General features: G+C 43.0%; 1 protein-coding gene across 1 annotated transcript in view; it reads left to right on the top strand.

The window, feature by feature from the left end:
- LOC119648551 (dynein heavy chain 12, axonemal-like) overlaps window positions 1-16,723 on the top strand; it is a 56,416-nt gene extending 39,693 nt beyond the window's left edge. The window contains exons 10-16 of the mRNA XM_038050321.1: window positions 6,305-7,862; window positions 7,925-8,086; window positions 8,135-8,292; window positions 8,349-9,085; window positions 16,061-16,210; window positions 16,279-16,408; window positions 16,471-16,723. Of these exons, the coding sequence (XP_037906249.1) occupies window positions 6,305-7,862; window positions 7,925-8,086; window positions 8,135-8,292; window positions 8,349-9,085; window positions 16,061-16,210; window positions 16,279-16,408; window positions 16,471-16,665 (3,090 nt within the window). The 3' untranslated portion in view covers window positions 16,666-16,723. The remainder of the gene's footprint in view (window positions 1-6,304; window positions 7,863-7,924; window positions 8,087-8,134; window positions 8,293-8,348; window positions 9,086-16,060; window positions 16,211-16,278; window positions 16,409-16,470) is intronic.
- Window positions 16,724-20,790: the final 4,067 nt, after the last annotated feature.

Raw genomic sequence — 20,790 nt, 5'->3', positions numbered from 1 at the left:
CCAACTTTCACTTTGACCTCGTCATTCTTTGTATGCTTCTTTATCAAGACCACTTCCGCTTTCTCATCAGCTAGAGCTAATTAGATTCCTTACATTGGAACAGTTGCCTTCTGGGCATAGTAGTATCGCATGCTTCCTTGACCCATTGGATAATCTGAGTGACCTTTCCTATGGCCGCACTGTTCAGAAACATATCGATCTCAAGAGCCGCGGGAAATGTGTTCTAATCAACAGCTTTAGCCATCAGCACTTCTTATCTCCTCTTGCGTCCAATACCAGAACTGCTCATAGTCAGCAAGTCTGTGTTAGATGCAGAGTAGTAGCTGGCTATGTTGCTCCTTCGACGATTACATACCTTGTCGTTGTGAGGGAGCTAAATAAGGAAGATCCTATAGGGGACCTGAGGTGAAACCTGAAGTCAAGTTGTGACTACTATGTCGAGGGCTGAATGGTATCAGGGATTAAGATGTCACCGTGAACGGTGAACTCTGGGTACGAGGCAATCCCCAGTTGCAACTAGCTTCGTCTCAGCAAAAAGGGGCTCTGTCTAGATTGACTTAGTTTCCCCCGTAAAACTAAGACCATGACAGCCAATTATGAGAAACTAAAAAAACAAACTAAACCTCGATCGTGATCATCTCACCCTGAGTGAAGGGGTAACCCTAAGTTCATCGCTGGAGAACCTGAGTCTAGACTAATTCTCCACTTACTCAAGTGGGTCGTGCAGCCGACGGCATTTTCATTTGAGGCCCAGATGAGGTGCTATATATCTCGAATAAATTTGCAGTATCGTAAAGCAGCAACTGTGTCTCAGTCGTCAGATCAATAACTGCAAGACATTTATATATCACATATAAGAACCTTGAGTTGGTTACATGTTAGTCAGTGGTTAAACTTCCGACATGTTGACCTGTTTTATGCCAATGAAAGTGGTAGACCCCGCCCCTGCATGGTGATTTGAAAATCCCTCCAGGCTAATTTGGTTAACCGCCTATGTGACAAATTAGTCATGAAAGTTAACAGCTTTGCATATTTCCTCTATAACGCAGAAGAAGTTCCCAGTGGAACGTTCATCAGAGCCATTCAATATGCCAAAAATAAAGGCATAGGAATAATAGCAGAATGTGATGTCAACGCCCATTACATATGCTGGGGAAATTATAACATCAACGCAAGAGTATCGAAACTATTAGAGTACCTGGTAAGAACTGATCTGCAGATCCTCAATTTAGGTAACGAACCCACTTTCTTCAACCTGACCAGGCGAGAGTTTATCAATATCTTGGTCGCATCCCCAGACATTGCGGCTCTTGTCGGAGAGTGAAGAGTATTAAACTAGTTACGATCCAGGGGAGTGGTATCAAATCCATTACTGGAATTGAGAAAACAATCACACCTAGCATGAGAGAAGCTTCCGAAGAAAGTTATCCACTTAAGATGACAAGGAAGGGTAAAACTCCATGGTGGAATTTGAAATAGAGGAGAACGACAAGGGTGCTACTCAATTGTGTTTTGAAGTCTGATTCAGCCAGTGGCTGGAATCGATATGAAGAGGCACAAAAGGCTCTAAAGAAGAGCATAAGATGGGCTAAACGATCATCATGGGGACGCTTTTGCAAAGAGACTATCTGTCTTAAGGCAACCTCAAAGCTGAAGCGAATCCTTGTCAAAGAACGTAGCCAGAAGCTGAGTAAATTACGTTTACAGAGCGGAAAGTAATGGCAATGTCACAATATGTGACCGCTTGAATACAACTCTGAATGTTATACACAGTTGGTGCAGAATGCTAGGAAGGCTAGATTAGTAATGTTCACTAAGAAGGTTAGGTAGGGCAACTACATGCTACGGCCGTAGCAGGAACAGAAATCCACTTGATAAAAACAGTCAAGTATTTAGGAGTTCATCTCGATTCCAAGCTAGTGTGGAAGCTAACAGACTGGCTCGCCAAGGGTCTGGATTCACAATGTTGGGGCTCGAACCAGCTTTTGGGAACCGACCATCCTATGTAAAGTCTACTCTGAAGAGTCAAATTGCAAGGATTCACGCAGCCGAGTGAACTTTTGGCGGCAGGCGAACATTCTTGCGAAGGAACCCGAGGTTGCTAGAGCGGCATTTTCATCATCATCATCATCAACGGTGCAACAACCGGTATCCGGTCTAGGCCTGCCTTAATAAGGAACTCCAGACATCCCGGTTTTGCGCCGAGGTCCACCAATTCGATATCCCTAAAAGCTGTCTGGCGTCATGGCCTACACCATCGTTCCATCTTAGGCCTTATAGACTTTCCGGGCGGGATCATCCTCATCCATACGGATTATGTGACCCACCCACTGTAACCTATTGATCCGGATTTTATCCACAACGAGACGGTCATGGTTTCGCCCATAGATTTCGTCATTGTGTAGGCTACGGAATCGTCCATCCTCATGTAGGGGGCCAAAAATTCTTCGGAGGATTCTTCTCTCGAACGCGGCCAAAAGTTCGCAATTTTTCTTACTAAGAACCCAAGTTTCTGAGAAATACATGAGGACTGGCTCTGTTGGCTGCCAACAACCGCCCGTAGATTTCATCATCGTAGCTGTTATCGGTAGTGATTTTCGACCCTAGATAGGAGAAATTATCAACGGTCTCTAAGTTGTATTCTCCTATCCTTATTCTTCCCATTTGTCCAGTGCGGTTTGATGTTGTTAGTTGGTTCGTCTTCGGTGCTGACGTTGCCACCATATATTTTGTCTTGCCTTCATTGATGTGCAGCCCAAGATCTCGCGCCGATTGCCGCCAGCTCGATCTGGATGAAGGCAGTTTGTACGTCTCGGGTGGTTCTTGCCATGATGTCCATATCGTCAGCATAGGCAGCATCATCATCATTTTCTCGAGGGCCAGGTTAAAGAGGACGCATGATAGGGCATCCCCTTGTCGTAGACCATTGTTGATATCGAATGTCAAATGCTTTTATCTGGCCTCGCACATTGGTCAGGGTCAGCCTAGTCAGTCTTATTAATTTCGTCGGGATAGCGAGTTCTCTCATGGCCGTGTACAGTTTTACCCTGGCTATGCTATCATAGGTTGCTTTAAAGTCGATGAATTGTCCATATTCCAAAAGTTTTTCCATCGCTTGCCGCAGAGAGAAAATCTGATCTGTTGCTGATTTGCATGGAGTGAAGCTTGTTTGGCCCAGCAAGATAGCGGAGAATATCTTATAGATGGTACTCAGCAACGTGATACCTCTATAATTGCTGCGTTGTGTGATATCTCCCTTTTTATGTATGAGGCAGATAATGTCTCGTTGCCAATCGTCAGGCATTGATACGCTGTCCCATACCTTGAGCACAAGTTGATGAACCACTTTGCCTAACTCGTCGCCTCCATATTTAACCAATTCGGCTGTAATTCCATGGGTTCCTGGCGACTTATGATTTTTTAGCCGATGAATTGCAAGGACTGTTTCTCCTAAACTTGGTGGTGGCGGTATTTGTCCGTCGTCTTCAGTTGGCGGGTCCTCCAACTCGCCGATGTTCTGGTTGTTCAGTAGCTCATTAAAGTACTCAACCCATCTCTCCAATATGCCCATTCTGTCGGAAATCAGACTTCCCTCAGGCTTCATCCTGCTGACTTTTTGGTAAAACTTCCGCGCCTGGTACGGCTGCTCCCTGTACTTTTCTAGTTCACAGACTTGTTGGTTCTCCCGGGCTTCCTTTTTCCGTCTGTGAAGTCGCTTATCCGCTCGACGGAGTTCGTGATAAGTCTCTGCGCGTGCCCGCGTTCTTTGAGAATGCAACATTACTCGGTATGCGGCATTCTTCCGTTCCGTTGCTAGCTTACATTCATTGTCAAACCAGCGGTTCCGACTTTTTTTGCGGCTGGGCCAAGTATGTTTGTGGCCGTATCCATGATAACGTTCTTTAGGTGGTTGTGAAGATCATTTGTTGATGCTTCATCTCCAGGTCCTCTGTTGACTGCGGTTATTGCGGCAAAAATTTCCCTCTTATAGGTGTCGCGGAGGGTTGTATTGTGGATGACTTCAGTGTTCACTCTCACCTGATTGTCAGAGGGGATTCTAGGTGGTATTGTTATTCGAGCTCGGAGCACCATGCCAACAAGATAGTGATCCGAGTCTATATTGGCCCCCCTATATATTCTGACATTCATCAAGGCTGAGAGGTGGCGGCGTTCGATAAACACGTGGTCAATTTGGTTGAAAGTGGTCACGTCTGGAGAGGCCCATGTATGTTTGTGAACCTCTTTCCGCGCAAACCAGGTACTTCCAACAACCATTTCGTGTGACCCTGCTAATTGAATAATCCGCAGTCCGCTATTATTTGTATTTTCATGTAAGCTATGGAAGCCAGCGCATCGCCTGAATATTGGCTGTTAAAATCCCCAAATATGATTTTAATATCATATCTGGGACAGGCTTCGAGGGCACGTTCTACCGCCTGGTAGAAGGTATCCTTCTCCGACTCTGCAGTCTCCTCTGTAGGGGCGTGAACATTAATGAGGCTTATATTTCTGAACTTGCCTCGCAAGCACAGAGTGCATAGCCGTTCGCTTATGTTTTCAAAGCCGATAACAACAGGCTTCATTGTTTGGCTGACTAAGAAACCTACTCCGAGCACATGGTTTACTGGATGGCCACTATAATATATGGTGTAGCGGCTCTTCTCCAGGAAACCGATCCCTATCCAACCCATCTCCTGTAACGCTGTTACATCAGCCCTATATTAAGACACGGTATCGACTAGCTGCTCATCAGCTTTATCTCTGTACAGGGAGCGCACGTTCCATGAGAAAATGCGCAAATCGTTATTCCGTTTTCGTTACCGGGTCCATCGTTGTGTAATCCGTCCAGTCCGAGCCTTCTGTTGTGGCTTCGTAACAAATTGTTTTCCGTGTAGGGTTGGTTGTCAGCCCTACCCAACCTTCAACCTGGAGGACCAGCTGGCACAATTTGTCCCGTTTTTAGGCGCGGGAGACTCGCCTTCATCCTTCTCCGTCTGCAGCTTTTCGTTAAGAAAGAGCTGCCAGCGGTCACCACGTGGAGGTGGAGATAGGGTTTGGTAGTAGAGCTGTTGGTGTTGGTTCAGCAGGCATTTCCCAGGTTTTATGCTCCATCGTGGGTACCAATCCACGTTTCGCCCTGGGGCCTATACTACCCATTGACCACCTTTGTGCGGCATTTTACCGGGACATTACCTTAAGGGGTAATGTCCCGGTAAAAAGGGGTAATGTCCCGGTAAAATTAACAGATAGAAAAAATTGGGGTGGTGGTTTAGGCGATATGCAGCCAACGTGAGAAGGAAAAAGAGATGGTCCTGCATTTCATATGCAGCGGCCCGGCCTCCTCAGATCTCAAAGGAGGACACCTCGGTAAGGTTTTCTTCAACGGAGAATCTGCGTCACTATGCCCTCCGCTCCGCATTTTCTCCCTTGCTTATTCCTGCCATTCAGGCGGTATATGTCTTTCCTATACTATCAAAGCCAAGGCATCGGAAGCATCGCTTTAATGCTTCCTCTTCCCTAAGCCTAGCCTATTATTACTCTTGCTGCCAACCGTTTGATGAGATTTTGTTCCTGTATAAACTGGTTGTCGTTTTTCTTCTTTGGTGGTTGCATAAAGAAACTGTCTATTTTAGGTAACATTTTTCTTACGAGGAAATATAGTTGCTGCTAGTTTCAGGATCATAGTACTCAATCTGATTGAATGACTACTACCAGTCACTTAAAACTCAGCTAGTTTTGTGTTGGTGCTTTACGATCTAGAATGAGATTACTGTTGCGTCAGAGAGGACCGTATCTCTCGATCACATGTCGGTGATAGGTGTTGAGGAAAACTATACTTTGCAATTGGGTTACTCATTAAAATCCCAATTACACTTTTAGGGAGCTTTCTCTGAACTGCATTCTCTTATTTCTCGTCTGCGTCGGAAATCTTCATGTCTGTGTAATATTCTATTATTGTAATATTCCTCAGTTTGGACCGCAATCTCGCAATCAGAACTTTGTGGTGACTGCCAGCCTCACCTAGGCTGTTCTCATCATCTTCTTCCTGGGACCCAAAATGATTTCCAGCTTTTAAGATTATGGGAAATTTTTCTCCTGTCTTTTTTTCAACCGAGCTTGCGTCGAGGGAGTTGGACCTATTTGCAGCGATGCAGGATTACCTTTTTTCTCCAGTTTACCTTCAGTATCTGCTAGCTTTCTAACATTACTGCAATTACCAATTGACGTGTCATACGGTTGATACATAGATAACTTCTTGAAAAACCACTCCTTTTCAATATATTTTTTTCTCGCATTTATGTAGGGTCAAGCAAATAAATGGATCAAGAACATGGAGAAAGCTAATCGCCTTCAGGTGGTTAAATTCTCACAAGGAAACTACATGAAAATTATTGAAATATGTATTGAAATGGGACAGCCCGCTCTAATCGAAAACGTCCACGAAGAACTGGAAGTACCTTTGGATCCAATTCTCAACCACAACACTTTTATCCAAGGTGGAAAAGAGTTTATAAGCTTGGGTGATAACGTTATAGAACTATCTCCGAAATTCAAATTGTATATGACGAGCAACCTTCGAAATCCCCACTATTTGCCAGAAACGTTCAACAAAGTGACAATTATCAATTTCGCCCTCACCCAGAAGGGTTTAGAGGATCAACTTTTGGGTATTGTTGTGGCTAAGGAACGTCCAGAGTTACAGGAACTCAGGCAAGTTCTAATAGCCGAAAACGCTCAAAACAGGGCACTACTTAAAGACGCCGAAGATAAGATTTTGGAAACGTTGTCCTCTAGTGAAGGAGATATTTTGGAAAATGAAAAGGCCATTCAGATCTTAGACGACTCAAAGGAACTGGCTGCAGACATTAAAATTAAACAAGCTACTTCGAAGGAAACCGAAATCAAAATCGAGAATTTCCGACAAAGTTACAGGTCCGTTGCTGCTCACGCATCAGTTCTCTACTACACAATAACTGACCTGCCTAACATAGACCCCATGTATCAGTTCTCTCTGAATTGGTACATAAATCTGTATGTGTACTCTATAGAGAACGCCAACAAATCCAAGGATCTTCAGAGGCGACTTAAATTTCTCACTGACGCAATCACTTCGAATTTATACAATAACGTTTGCAGATCGATTTTCGAGAAGGATAAACTCCTTTACTCATTCATTCTAACAACGAAGGTCATGTTAGCCAATGAACAGATTCAGCAGAGTGAACTTATGTACTTACTTTCTGGAGGTACTTCACTGGGTAGCACAGAAAAAAACCCAGACCCTACTTGGATTACAGACATTATGTGGTCCGATATTTGTAAATTGGATCAGCTACCAAAACTCTCCGATTTCATGAGACAATGTAAGTCGAATTTACCAACGTGGCGATACTATTATGACTCCAACGAACCCCATAAAGAAGATTTACCGGCTCCATGGGACCATGATGCAACTCCTTTTGAGAAAATTATAATCTTGAAAGCTTTTCGCCCTGATAAAGTATTTCTCGCGATAACCGACTTTGTTAGTAGTCAAATGGGACCCCAGTTTGTCAGTCCTCCACCATTTGATATTGCGAAATCTTTTGAAGACTCGAATTTTCTCTCACCGTTAATCTTCATTTTGTCACCCGGTGCTGACCCTATGGGATCATTACTTCTATTCGCCGAGAAAATGAACTACGATGAAACCTTCCAGAGTATATCGTTGGGCCAGGGGCAAGGACCGATTGCTCAAAAAATGATCGAAGAAGCTCAACAACAAGGAACTTGGGTCTGCTTGCAAAATTGCCATTTAGCAGCATCTTGGATGCCCAACCTGGAGTACATTTGGGAGAATATGGACATATACAACACAGAATGTAACTTTTTGCTTTTAGAAATTGTTTAAGGAATTATTGGAAACATTTTTGTCGTTTATTAGCAAACTTTCGGCTTTGGCTTACAAGTTACCCGAGTGATAAGTTTCCAGTTTCACTTCTACAAAATGGAGTTAAAATGACCAACGAACCGCCGACTGGGTTGCAACAAAATTTACTGAGGTCATACAATTCAGAGCCTATGAACGATGAGAAATTCTATACAGGTGGGTAAACCTTCGTTAAACAAACAACAAAACTAATTATTCTTCCAGGATGCCCTAATAAGGACCGTGCGTTTACACGCCTTTTATATGGGATTTGCTTTTTCCACGCTGTAGTCCAGGAAAGACGAAAATTCGGACCCCTTGGCTGGAACATTCCTTACGGATTTAATGAATCTGATTTCCAAATTTCTGTTCAACAATTGCAGGTTACTTTGTCATGAACCTTTGTTTTCAAATAGTCAACCAGTTGAATTTCTTGCAGATGTTCATGAATCAATACGATGAGATCCAATATGCTGCCATATCATACCTAACCGCTGAGTGTAATTACGGAGGTCGAGTAACCGACGCATGGGATCGGCGAGCAATTGTTACTATTTTAGCGGATTATGTAAATGAGAGTGTTGTTAACGATAGTCGATACACCTTCGCCCCTGGTGAGGAATATGCCTTACCTAGAAAATCAGAACATCGAGAAGTTGTTCGTTATATTGAAGAGAGCATACCAGCAATGCCTTCTCCAGAAGTCTATGGTTTACATCCAAATGCAGGCATAACGAGGGATCTACAAACTTCCACGTTACTTCTCGATTCAATGATTCTTACAATGGGGAAGGTATCTACAGCCTCGGGAGCGGATTCAGAAAAATCTCTTGTTGAGGCACTTAAAAGTATCGTTGGAAGTCTACCTCCAAGTTTTGATATTGAAACAGCGAAAGAAGCTTATCCGGTCGATTACAATGAATCTATGAACACTGTCCTGGTGCAGGAGATGGAGCGATTCAATAAGCTACTAGGCGTGGTTCGAAGCTCTTGTACAGAACTTCAAAATGCCGTGAAGGGTATCATTGCAATGACACCCGACTTAGAGAATATCAGTTATGCAATCGAACTTAAAAGGATTCCTAATAAATGGATGTCCAGCTCTTACCCCAGCTTGAAGCCGTTAGGTTCTTATGTGACTGATTTTGTGGATAGGCTACTTTGGCTACAAGATTGGTAAGATTTATTCATACCTAACATTTGTTTTTGTTGAATTTCCGACACTGCTTAGTTATATATTCTTATGCATATATGTGTATAATATGATGCAGTGTTATTTGTAATTATTCAGACGCTATATTTGGGAATTGCGATTCTAATACAAACTGCAACGCTTTTCCCGCTCTCCTTACTTTATGTATCAACATCCTCCAAAAACACCTTTCAACTCTGTAATTCTCATACGACTTTATTGTGATGTACTTTATAATGGAAATGAAGGTAATCAGCGCCATATTGATCCTTCGCAAGAAGGGTGGTTTAACGTGAATATCTGCCATTTAGACATAATCCCACGGTATTCAACAGGCACGGATTAATTTGGAAACCACAATCAGAGCCCCTTCCGCTGGTTTCTACTGAGTGGAATCGCCGGATGTGAGGCCTATCTGACATTTCCGCCGCAACTTAGGGGTGCGTCACCCGGGTTGTACAACGGGAGTTCACCCGAAGTATGAGAGTCCAGGGCTTTCCCGGTTCCCATGGTACCAGTATACCCCTGGTAAGGTTTCGTGACCAATTTGCCACTTCAGATGAGTCCCCGTGCAGACTCGGGTCTGATCGCCCTAATTAGGCCTTTGGAGCATTCGCCTACTGCACCACGGTCGGCAAACCAAAGTGAATACAGCGTCTCCCGGTGCCACCACTGTGGAGGTTCTCCTCGGCCACTTGGTTTTGGTTTGGCCCACAGGGTTGCCGCCCCGTCTTCCTCACCGCCACCTCTGAGCACCACCCTGGTTGTACAGCGCAACTCCATGCTTGAGACCGCAAGGAGCTCCGATCGTGATATGGGCACAAACACAACCAAGGGGACCTGCCTCTAATACCCAGCCGGGAGCTTCTCAGCCTCTGGTGAGCCATTTCACATGAGTCCTTTACAGATTCGAGTCTGATCGCCCTTCGAGCCCGAAGTCCACGACAGAACTTCCTCTAGCATACACACATTTCACGTACTCATATGTGACTCGACTTTTCCCAATTTCGTTCCATCTAAGCTGACACTTAGATATTACACCCTCATCTAATAGCCTTTTGATCGCTAGCCATCCTAATCCTGTCATCTAATCTTCGCTAAATCCGTTTTAAGCAAAGTACGCCCCTCCTCAACCTGTAGATCTTGGCATACCAGACTACCTCTAGATCAAGAGAAGAACCACCTAGCAATACCTGCGGTCGGTCGAAATCATGCGACATACACGAAGATATATTAACAATGTCACTCGCTGACAGCCATAAAGCAGTCTCCTCCCCGCATCAATATCGCTAAATCGTAAAACAGAGGCGACCCGTACGTAGAACATGCAAGAAAGAGTCTCACATATGCGGATCTAGTGGCTCTCCTGGTTATACCCTATCACATCTCAGGACATGCCTCAACATACATACCAATTTGAGTAAAAGTGTCCTGAGCTCGATCAGGTACGGGTACAAGTAAATTACTTTCTTTTGATATTTTAAATCTGTTCCTTAGGTTTTTTTTTCCGGTTTTAAAATCATTTATTGAAAAAACCAGTGACTTACATTGAATACATAGCGTTTGTTTCTTATTTCTAGCCTAAATGTAACTTATGTATCATAATTAAATATTAAAAAAAAAACGGGTGGCTATTACAATGTTTGGCCTGCCCGACCTTCTCTGACATTACTTTTTACGGTGTATCTACGTTACACATTGATTTTGAGAATTCATGATTAAAAAAATGGACATATATTTGAAAAAACTGCGCCTGCACCTAGAGCGCGAGAAGGCTTATCTACTTACTTATTCTAACTTAATCTAATCTAATAAATAATACTTAAATCTAATTCTTATAACTAATGTTTTTATAGCGCTCACAATTTCGCGCTTAACCTCTGTGCACCCCTACCAAGCAAGGCGTGTCGAAGAGAGAAACAATGGCGGGTTTTAATGCTGAGCTCACAATTTGGCAAGGCCTTAAGAATGTGGCCAAAGGGGTGGAGTTACCTTCCAGATAAAGTTGCCTCATGAGTGGATTGGAGTGATTCTCCGTTCTTTCGAAGAATCTTTCTAACAGGTTGAGAGTGAACTCTCGAAGAGGTTTAACTTTTGCGCCGCACTTCTTGGTTTTCCAATTGTACGTCAAGCTGACGCAGTGTCTCAAAATTCTGCGCTCGAAGGACCCGCACTTCTTCATAGCTTTGGTCGAGCAAGAGATCCATGTAGGGGCTCCGTAGCAAAGAATCGGTCTTATGAGGACTTTGCCTAGAGTCAGCTTAGATTTAGTGCAAAGTTCTACTCTTTTACGAAGAATAGAGTAGATATTACTTAGTGCACCGCGTGCTCTGCTGAGAGCAAGATTAAGGTGGGGGTCGAATCGTAGATGTCCATGAAATAGCATTCCCAAGTATTTCATTTTTTGTGAACTGTTTACTGCGGTATTCCCGATGCGTAGTTTTAAGCGTTTAGCTTTTCTGTGAATAGATCTGGTTCCCAAGTATCTGGATTTTCTCCGAATAGTAATAACCTGTGTTTCGGCCTCGTTAATTTTTATCCCCCAGGTCTGGTAGTACTTGCAGAGATCTGTTAAGTACTTCTCTATAGCGTTAGCTGCCTTACCGGGTCGGAGGCTCGACGAGAAGATAAGCGTGTCATCAGCGAACTGTAATAGTTCAGTGCCGCTCTCTGCGATTGGGGCGTCGACCGTGAAAATGTTGAAGAGTGTAGGTCCTGAAATGGATGCCTGCGGTACTCCAGAAGTGACCGTTAGGAGGTCGGAATAACAATTTCTCACGCTGACGTAAAAATGCCTATCTTCGAAGAAACTTATTATAAGTCTGATCACCGGGATAGGGAAATCAAGGCTGATTAATTTGAAGATGAGTCCGTTGATCCACACGGAATCAAATGCCTTTTCCAGGTCTAATGCATGTTATCGATGTTAAGTCTGCTACTCACTGAGTCGTGAAGAAGGTCGCTTAGTGCGTGTTGGGTCCCGTGCTTTGCCCGGAACCCAAATTGATGGTCCGGAATAATGTTTTTCCGATCGCAATATTGGACTAATCCCACTGTCCATACTTTTTCGAAGAGCTTGGCCAAGTTGGAGAGGAGAGAGACGGGCCTAGAGTTTTGTAGTTCGTGGGAGCCGCCTTTTTTCGTAATGGCGATTATCTTTGCTACTTTCCAAGTAGTGGGAAAGTAACCATTATTGATGCAGTTGTTGAAGACTGCAAGAAGGAATTTAATTTATGCCCTAGGGAGGCTTTTGATGACAATATTTGCTATGTCATCTGGTCCGGTTGATTTTTCGCCGTTAAGGCTTTAGTGATGGCTGCGAGCTGTGATAAGCTCAAAAAGGTTTTTGGGTTATTTGGTTTGCAGGATGAGTTAGAGGTGGAGAAGCTAGTTAATTTGAGTGAATGTTCATGAAGAAAGTCTTTGATTGTCGTGTCTACAATCGAACTGACGCCCTGGTTGTTACTAGGCGAAGGAGAGTTGAGTTTATTTAGGAAAGACTCCGCGAGTATTTGAGCTTTCCTAGCGTTGCAGCCGATGTTTTCATTGTTCTTGGTGAGTTTGGAATTGTTGCGGCCTGTCAGCCTATTTATGTGTTCAAACATATTAGATCCGGGTTTCACATCTGCTAGCTTGCGGGTGAGTTCCTTGCTACAGAATTGTTCCATCATTCGACGGATTAATATACTAAGGCAATTAACACTTTATATTCCGTGTTAATTCTGTTGCCACTTTTGTGGAAGTTTCGTTTGAGATTTTTGCGCCAGATTTGTCTGACTTTCAGGTGTGTTATCATCTCCTGCAGCAGTTTATTGAACTGAATCTCATCGATTTTGAGGAGCTTTGTGTTTCTACGTGTAGCAGAGTTGATGGCATCAGTAGCCAAGATGATGGCCTCATCGATTTCTTTGTCCGTTAGATTTTGCGAGACAGTGATTTTTTTCAGGTTTAGCTGTGGTGCTAATTTTGCCCTGAACTTTTCCCAGTTAGTATGGGCGAATGATCCTATCGTGCTGGGTACTCGCTTTTGCAGTTGAGAGTTTAATAAAAGTTTAAGTTCCACTGCGAAGTGATCGGACATTCCTGGTAAGGTTTTGCACGTTAACACTCAGTGTGAGAATGGTGTCTGCAGACATTAGAAAATAGTTAAGTATTGACTGATTTTCAGGTCTTATGGGTGTGTCTGGCAAGATCATCTCAAGCTGGTTTAATGGACTTTGATTATGGATCCATTTTTCGAGGGCAACCCCATTTCGGTTTTTTGCCAAATCGCTCCAGGAAGTGTGCCGTATGTTAAAGTCCCGAAAATTAGGTATTTAGATTTTGATTGTAGATCGGTCAAGATTTGTAAGTCTTGGCCCAGTTGTTCAGAGGGAGAGTTACATTTTATGTAGACTGTAGCTATTAAGATGCGTCTACTGTCGTTAGTTTTAACTAAGGCCGCTGCCGTGGAACAGGTCTGCAGGTTTTTGATGGAGATTTCCGCAAATGCATAGTCTTTTCTGACTAAAAGGGCGGTACCGCAGTTGTCTCTGAAACACAGAAGAAGTCTGCTTTCAGGGATCAACCAACTCTTGTGCGGTGGCACGTTGGGCTTGTGAGACCAAGGACGTGGAGTTAAAAGTGACGATTTTTAACTCCATAAACTCATCAAAAGTTGGATAGTGGCTAATTGTCGCTGTTCATTTGTTTGGGCCGAAACGAGCACTTTGACCATGTTTTTTAAGGCCAACTTGTTGCCTTGAGGAACTTGAGGGGCTGCGGTTCTAGGAATAGTGTTCGTAGTTGTTTGGGTAAGAGGAGTTTGGGGCGCTGCAGCCCTAGGAAAAGTATTCCTAGCTGCTTGAGCGTAAGAAACGCCCGGTTTGACCAAGCTTTGTGACATCAGAGTCACCGCCTGTTTGGCTTTCATGGTCTCGACATTTTTTTGTCCTGCCAGCTTCCCTTCTGGCAACCATGTCCTTGTATCCTGGGCATTCGCGGTAGTTGGCGGGATGTCCGGATTGGCCGCAATTGCAGCAAGTTGGTTTGTCTGCGGTGAGACTTGGGCATTCCTCTCGCACATGGGTTTTCGTGCACCTCACGCACCGGTGCACAATGGAACAATTGATGACGATATGCCCAAAGATTTGGCACTTGTAGCCCTGCACTTCTTGAATCGGCTTGACTTTCTCAAGCGAAATTTTCTGGTGGAGAATATATTTCACCTTAAACGCTTCATTTAACTCTTGTTCTGGCTCGAAAATAGCCATGAACAGGCCCCATTGCGACTTCAAGTGAAGCGCCGGGGTCAGGCTGTGTGTAAGCTTGTCGGCTCGCGGGACTAGATTCAACACGCTTTTCAACTTTGAGTGCGTGTACTCTTTGTTGAGTTCGCGCATTATGTTAGCCGGGTCTGTCTCTCTGTGAAGACCACGGGTGACTAAGGACTGAGTCCTTAAAGCTGGTGGTGTGCTGGTCGTGGCATGTAGCACCTTTTCTTTAATAAGATTGAAGATCGCTGCGTGATCTTAAAGGCTTTGAACGAAAATAATATCGGCACTCGTATTTTTTAGGGTTGCTTTTAACCCTTTCTCTTTTAGTATCCTCAAGAATTGCGGAAGATTGGTTTTATACCCAGTGATGGGCGGAATTTTTGCCTTTTTTGAGCGGGTCGCTGGGAAGGGTGCCTGAGAGTTTACCGGAGGGACATCAACTTTACTTACACCCACCTTCTCTTTGTTTTTCTTTTTCCTCCGCTGGACGAAGTTGAATTCATCGCCTTCCTCTTCTTGGATGACGACTTCGAGGCACATCTCTCCATCTTGATGACGTTGCTGCTTTTTCTGTTGTTGCTCCACATGTTGCTCGTGGTCTTGTTGTTCTTGATGTTGTCGTTGTTCACGTTCATATTGCCGTTGTTCACGATGATGTTGCCGTTGTTCACGATGATGTTGCCGTTGTTCGCGTTCTTCATGTGGCGACTTTACGATTGGCATCCCTCGAAGGGAGGATTCCTCTCTTGTTTCAGCTCCTCGATTTTTTTCGAGGAAGGTCGCGTTCAATGCTTGCAGCTCTCAAGAGGTACCTTCTTCTTCCGATGACATCTCCTCAGGGTGTATCATCTTACAGCTCTTGGCGGACATCCTGTCCCCACGCCCGTACTTGCTGTTGTGCGCAGCAGCTCTGGAATGTAACAAACATTTTTTAGTTCAATGTTCTTATAATAATTACCTTTTTTTGAACGTGAATGAACCACTGTCCAGAACGTATACTTCCTTCTGGTTCTTAACGGTCCTCGATCAGCTTCTGCTCTTGATGGCCGTTCGCTTCGAGAACTCGGAGCGAACTGTGTGTTCCTTAGGTTGATTTAGGTTGCCTTTGAGCAACATCGCCACGTTTTTTTGTCCGTTGAGATGGTATTCGTACCTAGATCATATTAGATAACTTCGCTAAATTTTAGATTAATTGCAAATGCGGTTGTATTACCAACTATTTCAAGAATCAATCCAGATAGAAGAATAATTTATTTAATTCTAGTCAAGGAAAATTAATGAAATGAATTCAAGTTGGGATTGTTTTTGTTAATTCAAACCAAAAATTATTAGTTGAAGAATATGTGATATTTATTTAATGTCTCTTATATGAAATTGGAGGAATAGTTGCCAAGGGCAAGGGAACAAATAAAATGTTGTAGTGCTGAGGAGCATTTAGATAGTTAAACTTCTGGCAAGATTAGGCAACAGGATCAAGTAGATGCGTGGAAGACCGGTGAAGAGATATAATTTATTTAGCGTCTTGAATTGTCTGACTAAAACAAAAATATCTAAATTTAGGTTGTCTAAATGGCGCGGAATTTACTCCTTTTCCCGACTTATTTCCTATTCAGGACACCATTAAAAAGCATTCGTTTCTAAGCCTTTTTCCGTGATTCAATCCAAGTTGGGTCATTAAAATTAAAATTTTTTTTCGTTTTGCAGGTTTAATAGTGGAAAGCCTCCGACGTTCTGGATTTCTGGATTCTACTTCACTCAAGCCTTCCTCACAGGCGCAATGCAAAATTTCGCTCGAAAGTACAAAATTCCAATCGATACACTAACTTTTGACTTCGAAGTACTTTACGTTAAACGGTAAGTGGAAATGAAATGAAGCAAAACTATTAGAGTAATAAAATTAATATTTTTCCATTTCCATCCAGAATGGAAAGGATGCCTCCAGATGGAGTATACGTCAACGGGTTATTCCTCGAAGGTGCTAAGTGGAGAGGACGCCTGGAAGAGCAAGACCCCAAAGTTCTCGTTGAAGAGGTTCCGTGTATTCACTTTATGGTAAGCATGAGATTGTTGTAACAAGAGGTCTTTATTTTTTTGAAGTTTATTTATTTTTTTAGCCAATACTGATAACAGCGCTGACAGAAGGAGAAAGGTATAAATGTCCTTTGTACAAGACTGCTGAGCGCCGAGGAACATTATCGACTACCGGTCATTCAACCAACTACGTCTTGCCAATACTTCTAGAAACAACTAAGTCAGCTACTCATTGGGTTAAGCGTAGTGTAGCCCTGATATGCCAAACTAGTACTTAGCGTTTTGCTCCTTATTTTATTTTTAATTCATTGTTTGATTGTGTCCGGAATGTATTGGTTAAATTATATTTCTTAGTGGTTAGTGTTCAGTAAATGACGATTTTCGAATTTAGTTGTTCACTGTGTTGACTTTTTTTACGTTCATTAATAACTTGGTATTTTTCCTTTTTTTTTTGTACTTTTTTAATAAAATAGGTCGATTTCAGTACTTTTCATCAGAAACCAAGACGAAGTTAATATTTGGCAATATCACGTTCTTCTAAATTACAAATGATTCAAAAATTGAATTAGTAATGTTTCGCTGCCTGCGGTCACTTCGTGAAATAGGTCTAAATTTTCGACGCAAAAACAAAGTAGCGGTTTTGGTTAATGCAGTATATCACATCATATACGTTATGAAATAACCTACTAAATTAGACATAAGTGAAACGAGACAGTTCGAAAACAATGCAACTTCGAAAACAACGCAATATCATTCGCATTTCATATAAAAGTCCATTAAAAAACACCATACATTGGCAGATGCCAATACATGGACGCGCGGACACGACAGTTCTGTGGTATGCAATAGTAAAATCTTGATTTTGTGGGTACGGAGCTTTATACTTACGACATATGTCCATGCAACCCTCAGCCACGACGGCGGGAATCAGTTGGGGTTTCAAAGCGACCAGAGTGAGTAAATTGGTATTTATTGACTAGAACATGAAAAAGAAGGACACTCTAACGTGCTATGCTTTAATTTGCTACAAAACGCCATCTTAGGTCGGTTATCTTCCAAAAGTCTACATCCCTAAGTAAATTTCCTTCTCAGCACAAGAAGTGATTATTGTATAATGTCCCACGCCAACTCCATATGGTATGTCTCCACATTCGGTAAATCTTTATCTGATTTGCAGTAGCTTTTCCTTAAACTCCAGGTGAATACCCGGCATATCTCCTGCAAATATAATTTCAATAATTTCATTCTAGGAAACTACGAACGAAATCTCGCCGAAGTAATTCAATACCTTTCCAATACGATGTACTTTTGCCTTACAGTTGTTCTTGCGTAATAACATCAAAATTGAAGTTCATACACTTTTCTTGTAATCGATTATGTTAATTTTCGTTGCCTTCCTTGCGCTATCTGTATTACTTAGGAATAAATACTTTCGTCCCTTCATTGCATCGTCTCCTACCTGTTTAGATGTGCGCTCTTCAACCTTCTTTCTCCTGAAACAATGTACCAAAAATGTTGGTAGTCACATTACACGATTTACATCGGAATGACACAAAATACCACAACAGGAGGGGTGAAAACTTTTCCTTTTTACTTGAACCTACGTAACCGCATATATGTGTGTTTGCCGTGAGGAAGAAGCATAGACGGTGGTTCCTCAAATGGTGGGGGACCATTGTACTGGACTTCCCCGTCCAACGGAGTACCCCAGATTCGTTTATGTATCGCAGGATTTCCGTTAGTGGATGTGATGCTACCCATTCCAACTGGAACGCATTAGCACCACGTTCTCATAGCAAATGCTCCGTAGATTCTGCTTCCTATTTACGTATAATTCCTATTCTGATATGTCCAGTTGGAGTTCGTGAAAGTTCCATCCGGTTTTTGGGAGAGTCCAACTTGACCGACTGATCCCTTATAAGGACTCTGCACAGTCTTGAAGTCTCTTTAGCCTTCCAGTTGCTCACAGTATGCTGTAAAGAAGTCTACCTTCGAATGTTTTACGAAGCACGAATATACGATTCAGAAGTTGTCTGGTTGATTTCCAGAGTCTTTGCAGTTTTTGGTTCCACCAAAGAACCATTTTACTACTTTGGCCGTAGGGGATTAGGACAGACCTCTTCAAAGCATTCTAAAAGTGAGCGATTGAGAGTTTCCAATTAATCTTCTATCTTCAAAGCATTCCTGAGTCGCCTAGGGGCTTTGTTACGATGAAATTCATTGAGCTTTGATCCATCCCTTTTCTTAGGATTCCATTTTTGTATTAGAGACTGTTCACCTGCAATTGTCAAACTGAATTCTAAGGAATGGCGATCTGACAGTAAGACTTCATCTAGCATTCGCCAGTTTCTAATCAACTCTAATAATCCTTTCGCTTCTCCCCTCTAGGATTGCATTTGCTATTGTTTTAACAAATATGCTAAGCCTTCTATAAGTTCAACCAATACTATAATTGAAAGTAGCTTATGTCCATAAGACAATTATCAGAAGAGGCCGCAGTTCTCCAGGGAGGAATGCAATCTTGATATATGCCATACATTATGGTGATGTTCACATCCTCAAACATGAAACAAACAGAGAGAACGATCAAATCAAAATCATTTTGCCCTAAATTAATCAAAATATTACTATTAGCTGACCAAAATACCGAATTGGATATTTCAGAAACTCATCAAGATTTGTAATGAAAAAATAAAGTTCGGCCTAATTTTGTAGGTATTTTTGTTTCTTAAAGTTGTAATCACTTTTTTAATTTATTGTTAGATTTTAATTTTCCATTTTTCTGCTTAAAATAGATGGTAAACCACATTAGAATGTTTTCAGGACCAATTTTTTTTATTGTATAGGTCGTTAACATAGTTATCCCAGAATACACTGAAAAAAATGTTAAAGCGTTCCTGTGAATCACTTACTGACGGAGCTCACCTTAAGTGACTGCTCACCGAACCATCTGCTACGTGAGATGAAGCAGTTAGGCGGAGATATGGTCGGGGTTGAGTGTCTGAAGTCGCTGTGGTTGGGACTCCCGGAGAGAGAGCACCCAAACCATCTTGGCCTGTGCCTACTCCGGATCTTTGGAGGTGTTAGCAAACACCGTTGACAAAATCTACGCAGGAGCCCACTGGCCGAGTTTCAGCAGACAGTAGCCACCTTCGCAGCCAAACTAGCGTCAACAGCGGGAGCTTTACGTTCGGTAGTTAGGTCACGAACTCGTTCGCGGCACGCCAACCGAAATAGGCGATCAGAGTGTCGCGCGTCAGGGACCTCAACGAGTCCTCCAATTTGCTGGTATTACCGCATCTTTGCCGACAAGGCAAAGCCCGTCCATGTTCACGGCTTCACAAAATTGAACTCGTTGGGAACTCTTGCGGCGGCTACGCAACACGCAGCTCCACGCTGCCATTACCTAATCGACACAGGCACAGACATTTCAGTTCTCCTCGTATCACAAACTGATTCCGTAACAACTCAAACTAGCGGCGGCTCCTCGACCATACATACTTATGGCTACAGGCAGGTAGACATAAGTTTAGGACTTGGAGAAACATTTTCATGGCGTTTTGTTAAAGCGGACATCAGCAGCCCCATAATAGGTGCATGCTTTCTAGATCACTATGGATTCCTATTGAATCTATAGAATAGGTCTCTTATAGACCTGTTCTACTATCAGTCTTTCTACCGTTTTTGAAGAAGTAGCCGACCCAAAAAATACAACAACTACCGAAAGTAGTCTTTCGCAGCCAGCTAAGCATGATGTACAGCACCACATCCGCACTCCTGGCCCCCATATCTTCTCGAAGCTGTGTCTATTACCACCCCAAAAGCCCCAAAAGAAAGAAGAATTCGGATATTTGCAAACCATCAAATAGCTGCTGGTCTTCTCCAGTACACATGAACCTAAAGTCCAACGGCGAATGGAGACTATGTGGCGATTACAGACGTCTGAATGCTCAGACCATTCCAGACCGCTACCCCAAACCACTCATCCACGACTTTGCGCACAACCTCACTAACTGCCGTGTTTTCACGACCTTACGAGCTTACCATCAAATCCCTGTAGCTCCAGAAGACCTTCCGAAAACGGCAGTATGCACACCCTTCGGACTTTTCGAGTTTACACGAGTGCCTTTTGGTCTGTGCAATGCGGCGGAAACTTTTCAGAGGTTCATCCACTCAATTCTGCGAAACCTCAACTGTTGTTTCGTGTATTTGAATGATGTTTTGGTCGCCTCTTCTTCTTCTTTGGAACATTTCGAATGCATTTTTAAACGTCTTGTTGTGGCCGGGCTTGTACTTAACGGTGACAAATACAAATTCCTTCAACAGCAGGTGAAGTTTTTAGGTCACACGATCCACCCGGATCCAGACTTGGTTCAGGCAATCACAAACTTCTCACAACCTAC

The sequence above is a fragment of the Hermetia illucens genome, chromosome 2, assembly GCF_905115235.1.
Source record: "Hermetia illucens chromosome 2, iHerIll2.2.curated.20191125, whole genome shotgun sequence".
Classification (NCBI taxonomy): Eukaryota; Metazoa; Arthropoda; class Insecta; order Diptera; family Stratiomyidae; genus Hermetia; species Hermetia illucens.
The sequence above is the reverse complement of the archived record's forward strand: the minus strand, read 5'-3'. Positions and strand labels throughout refer to the sequence as shown.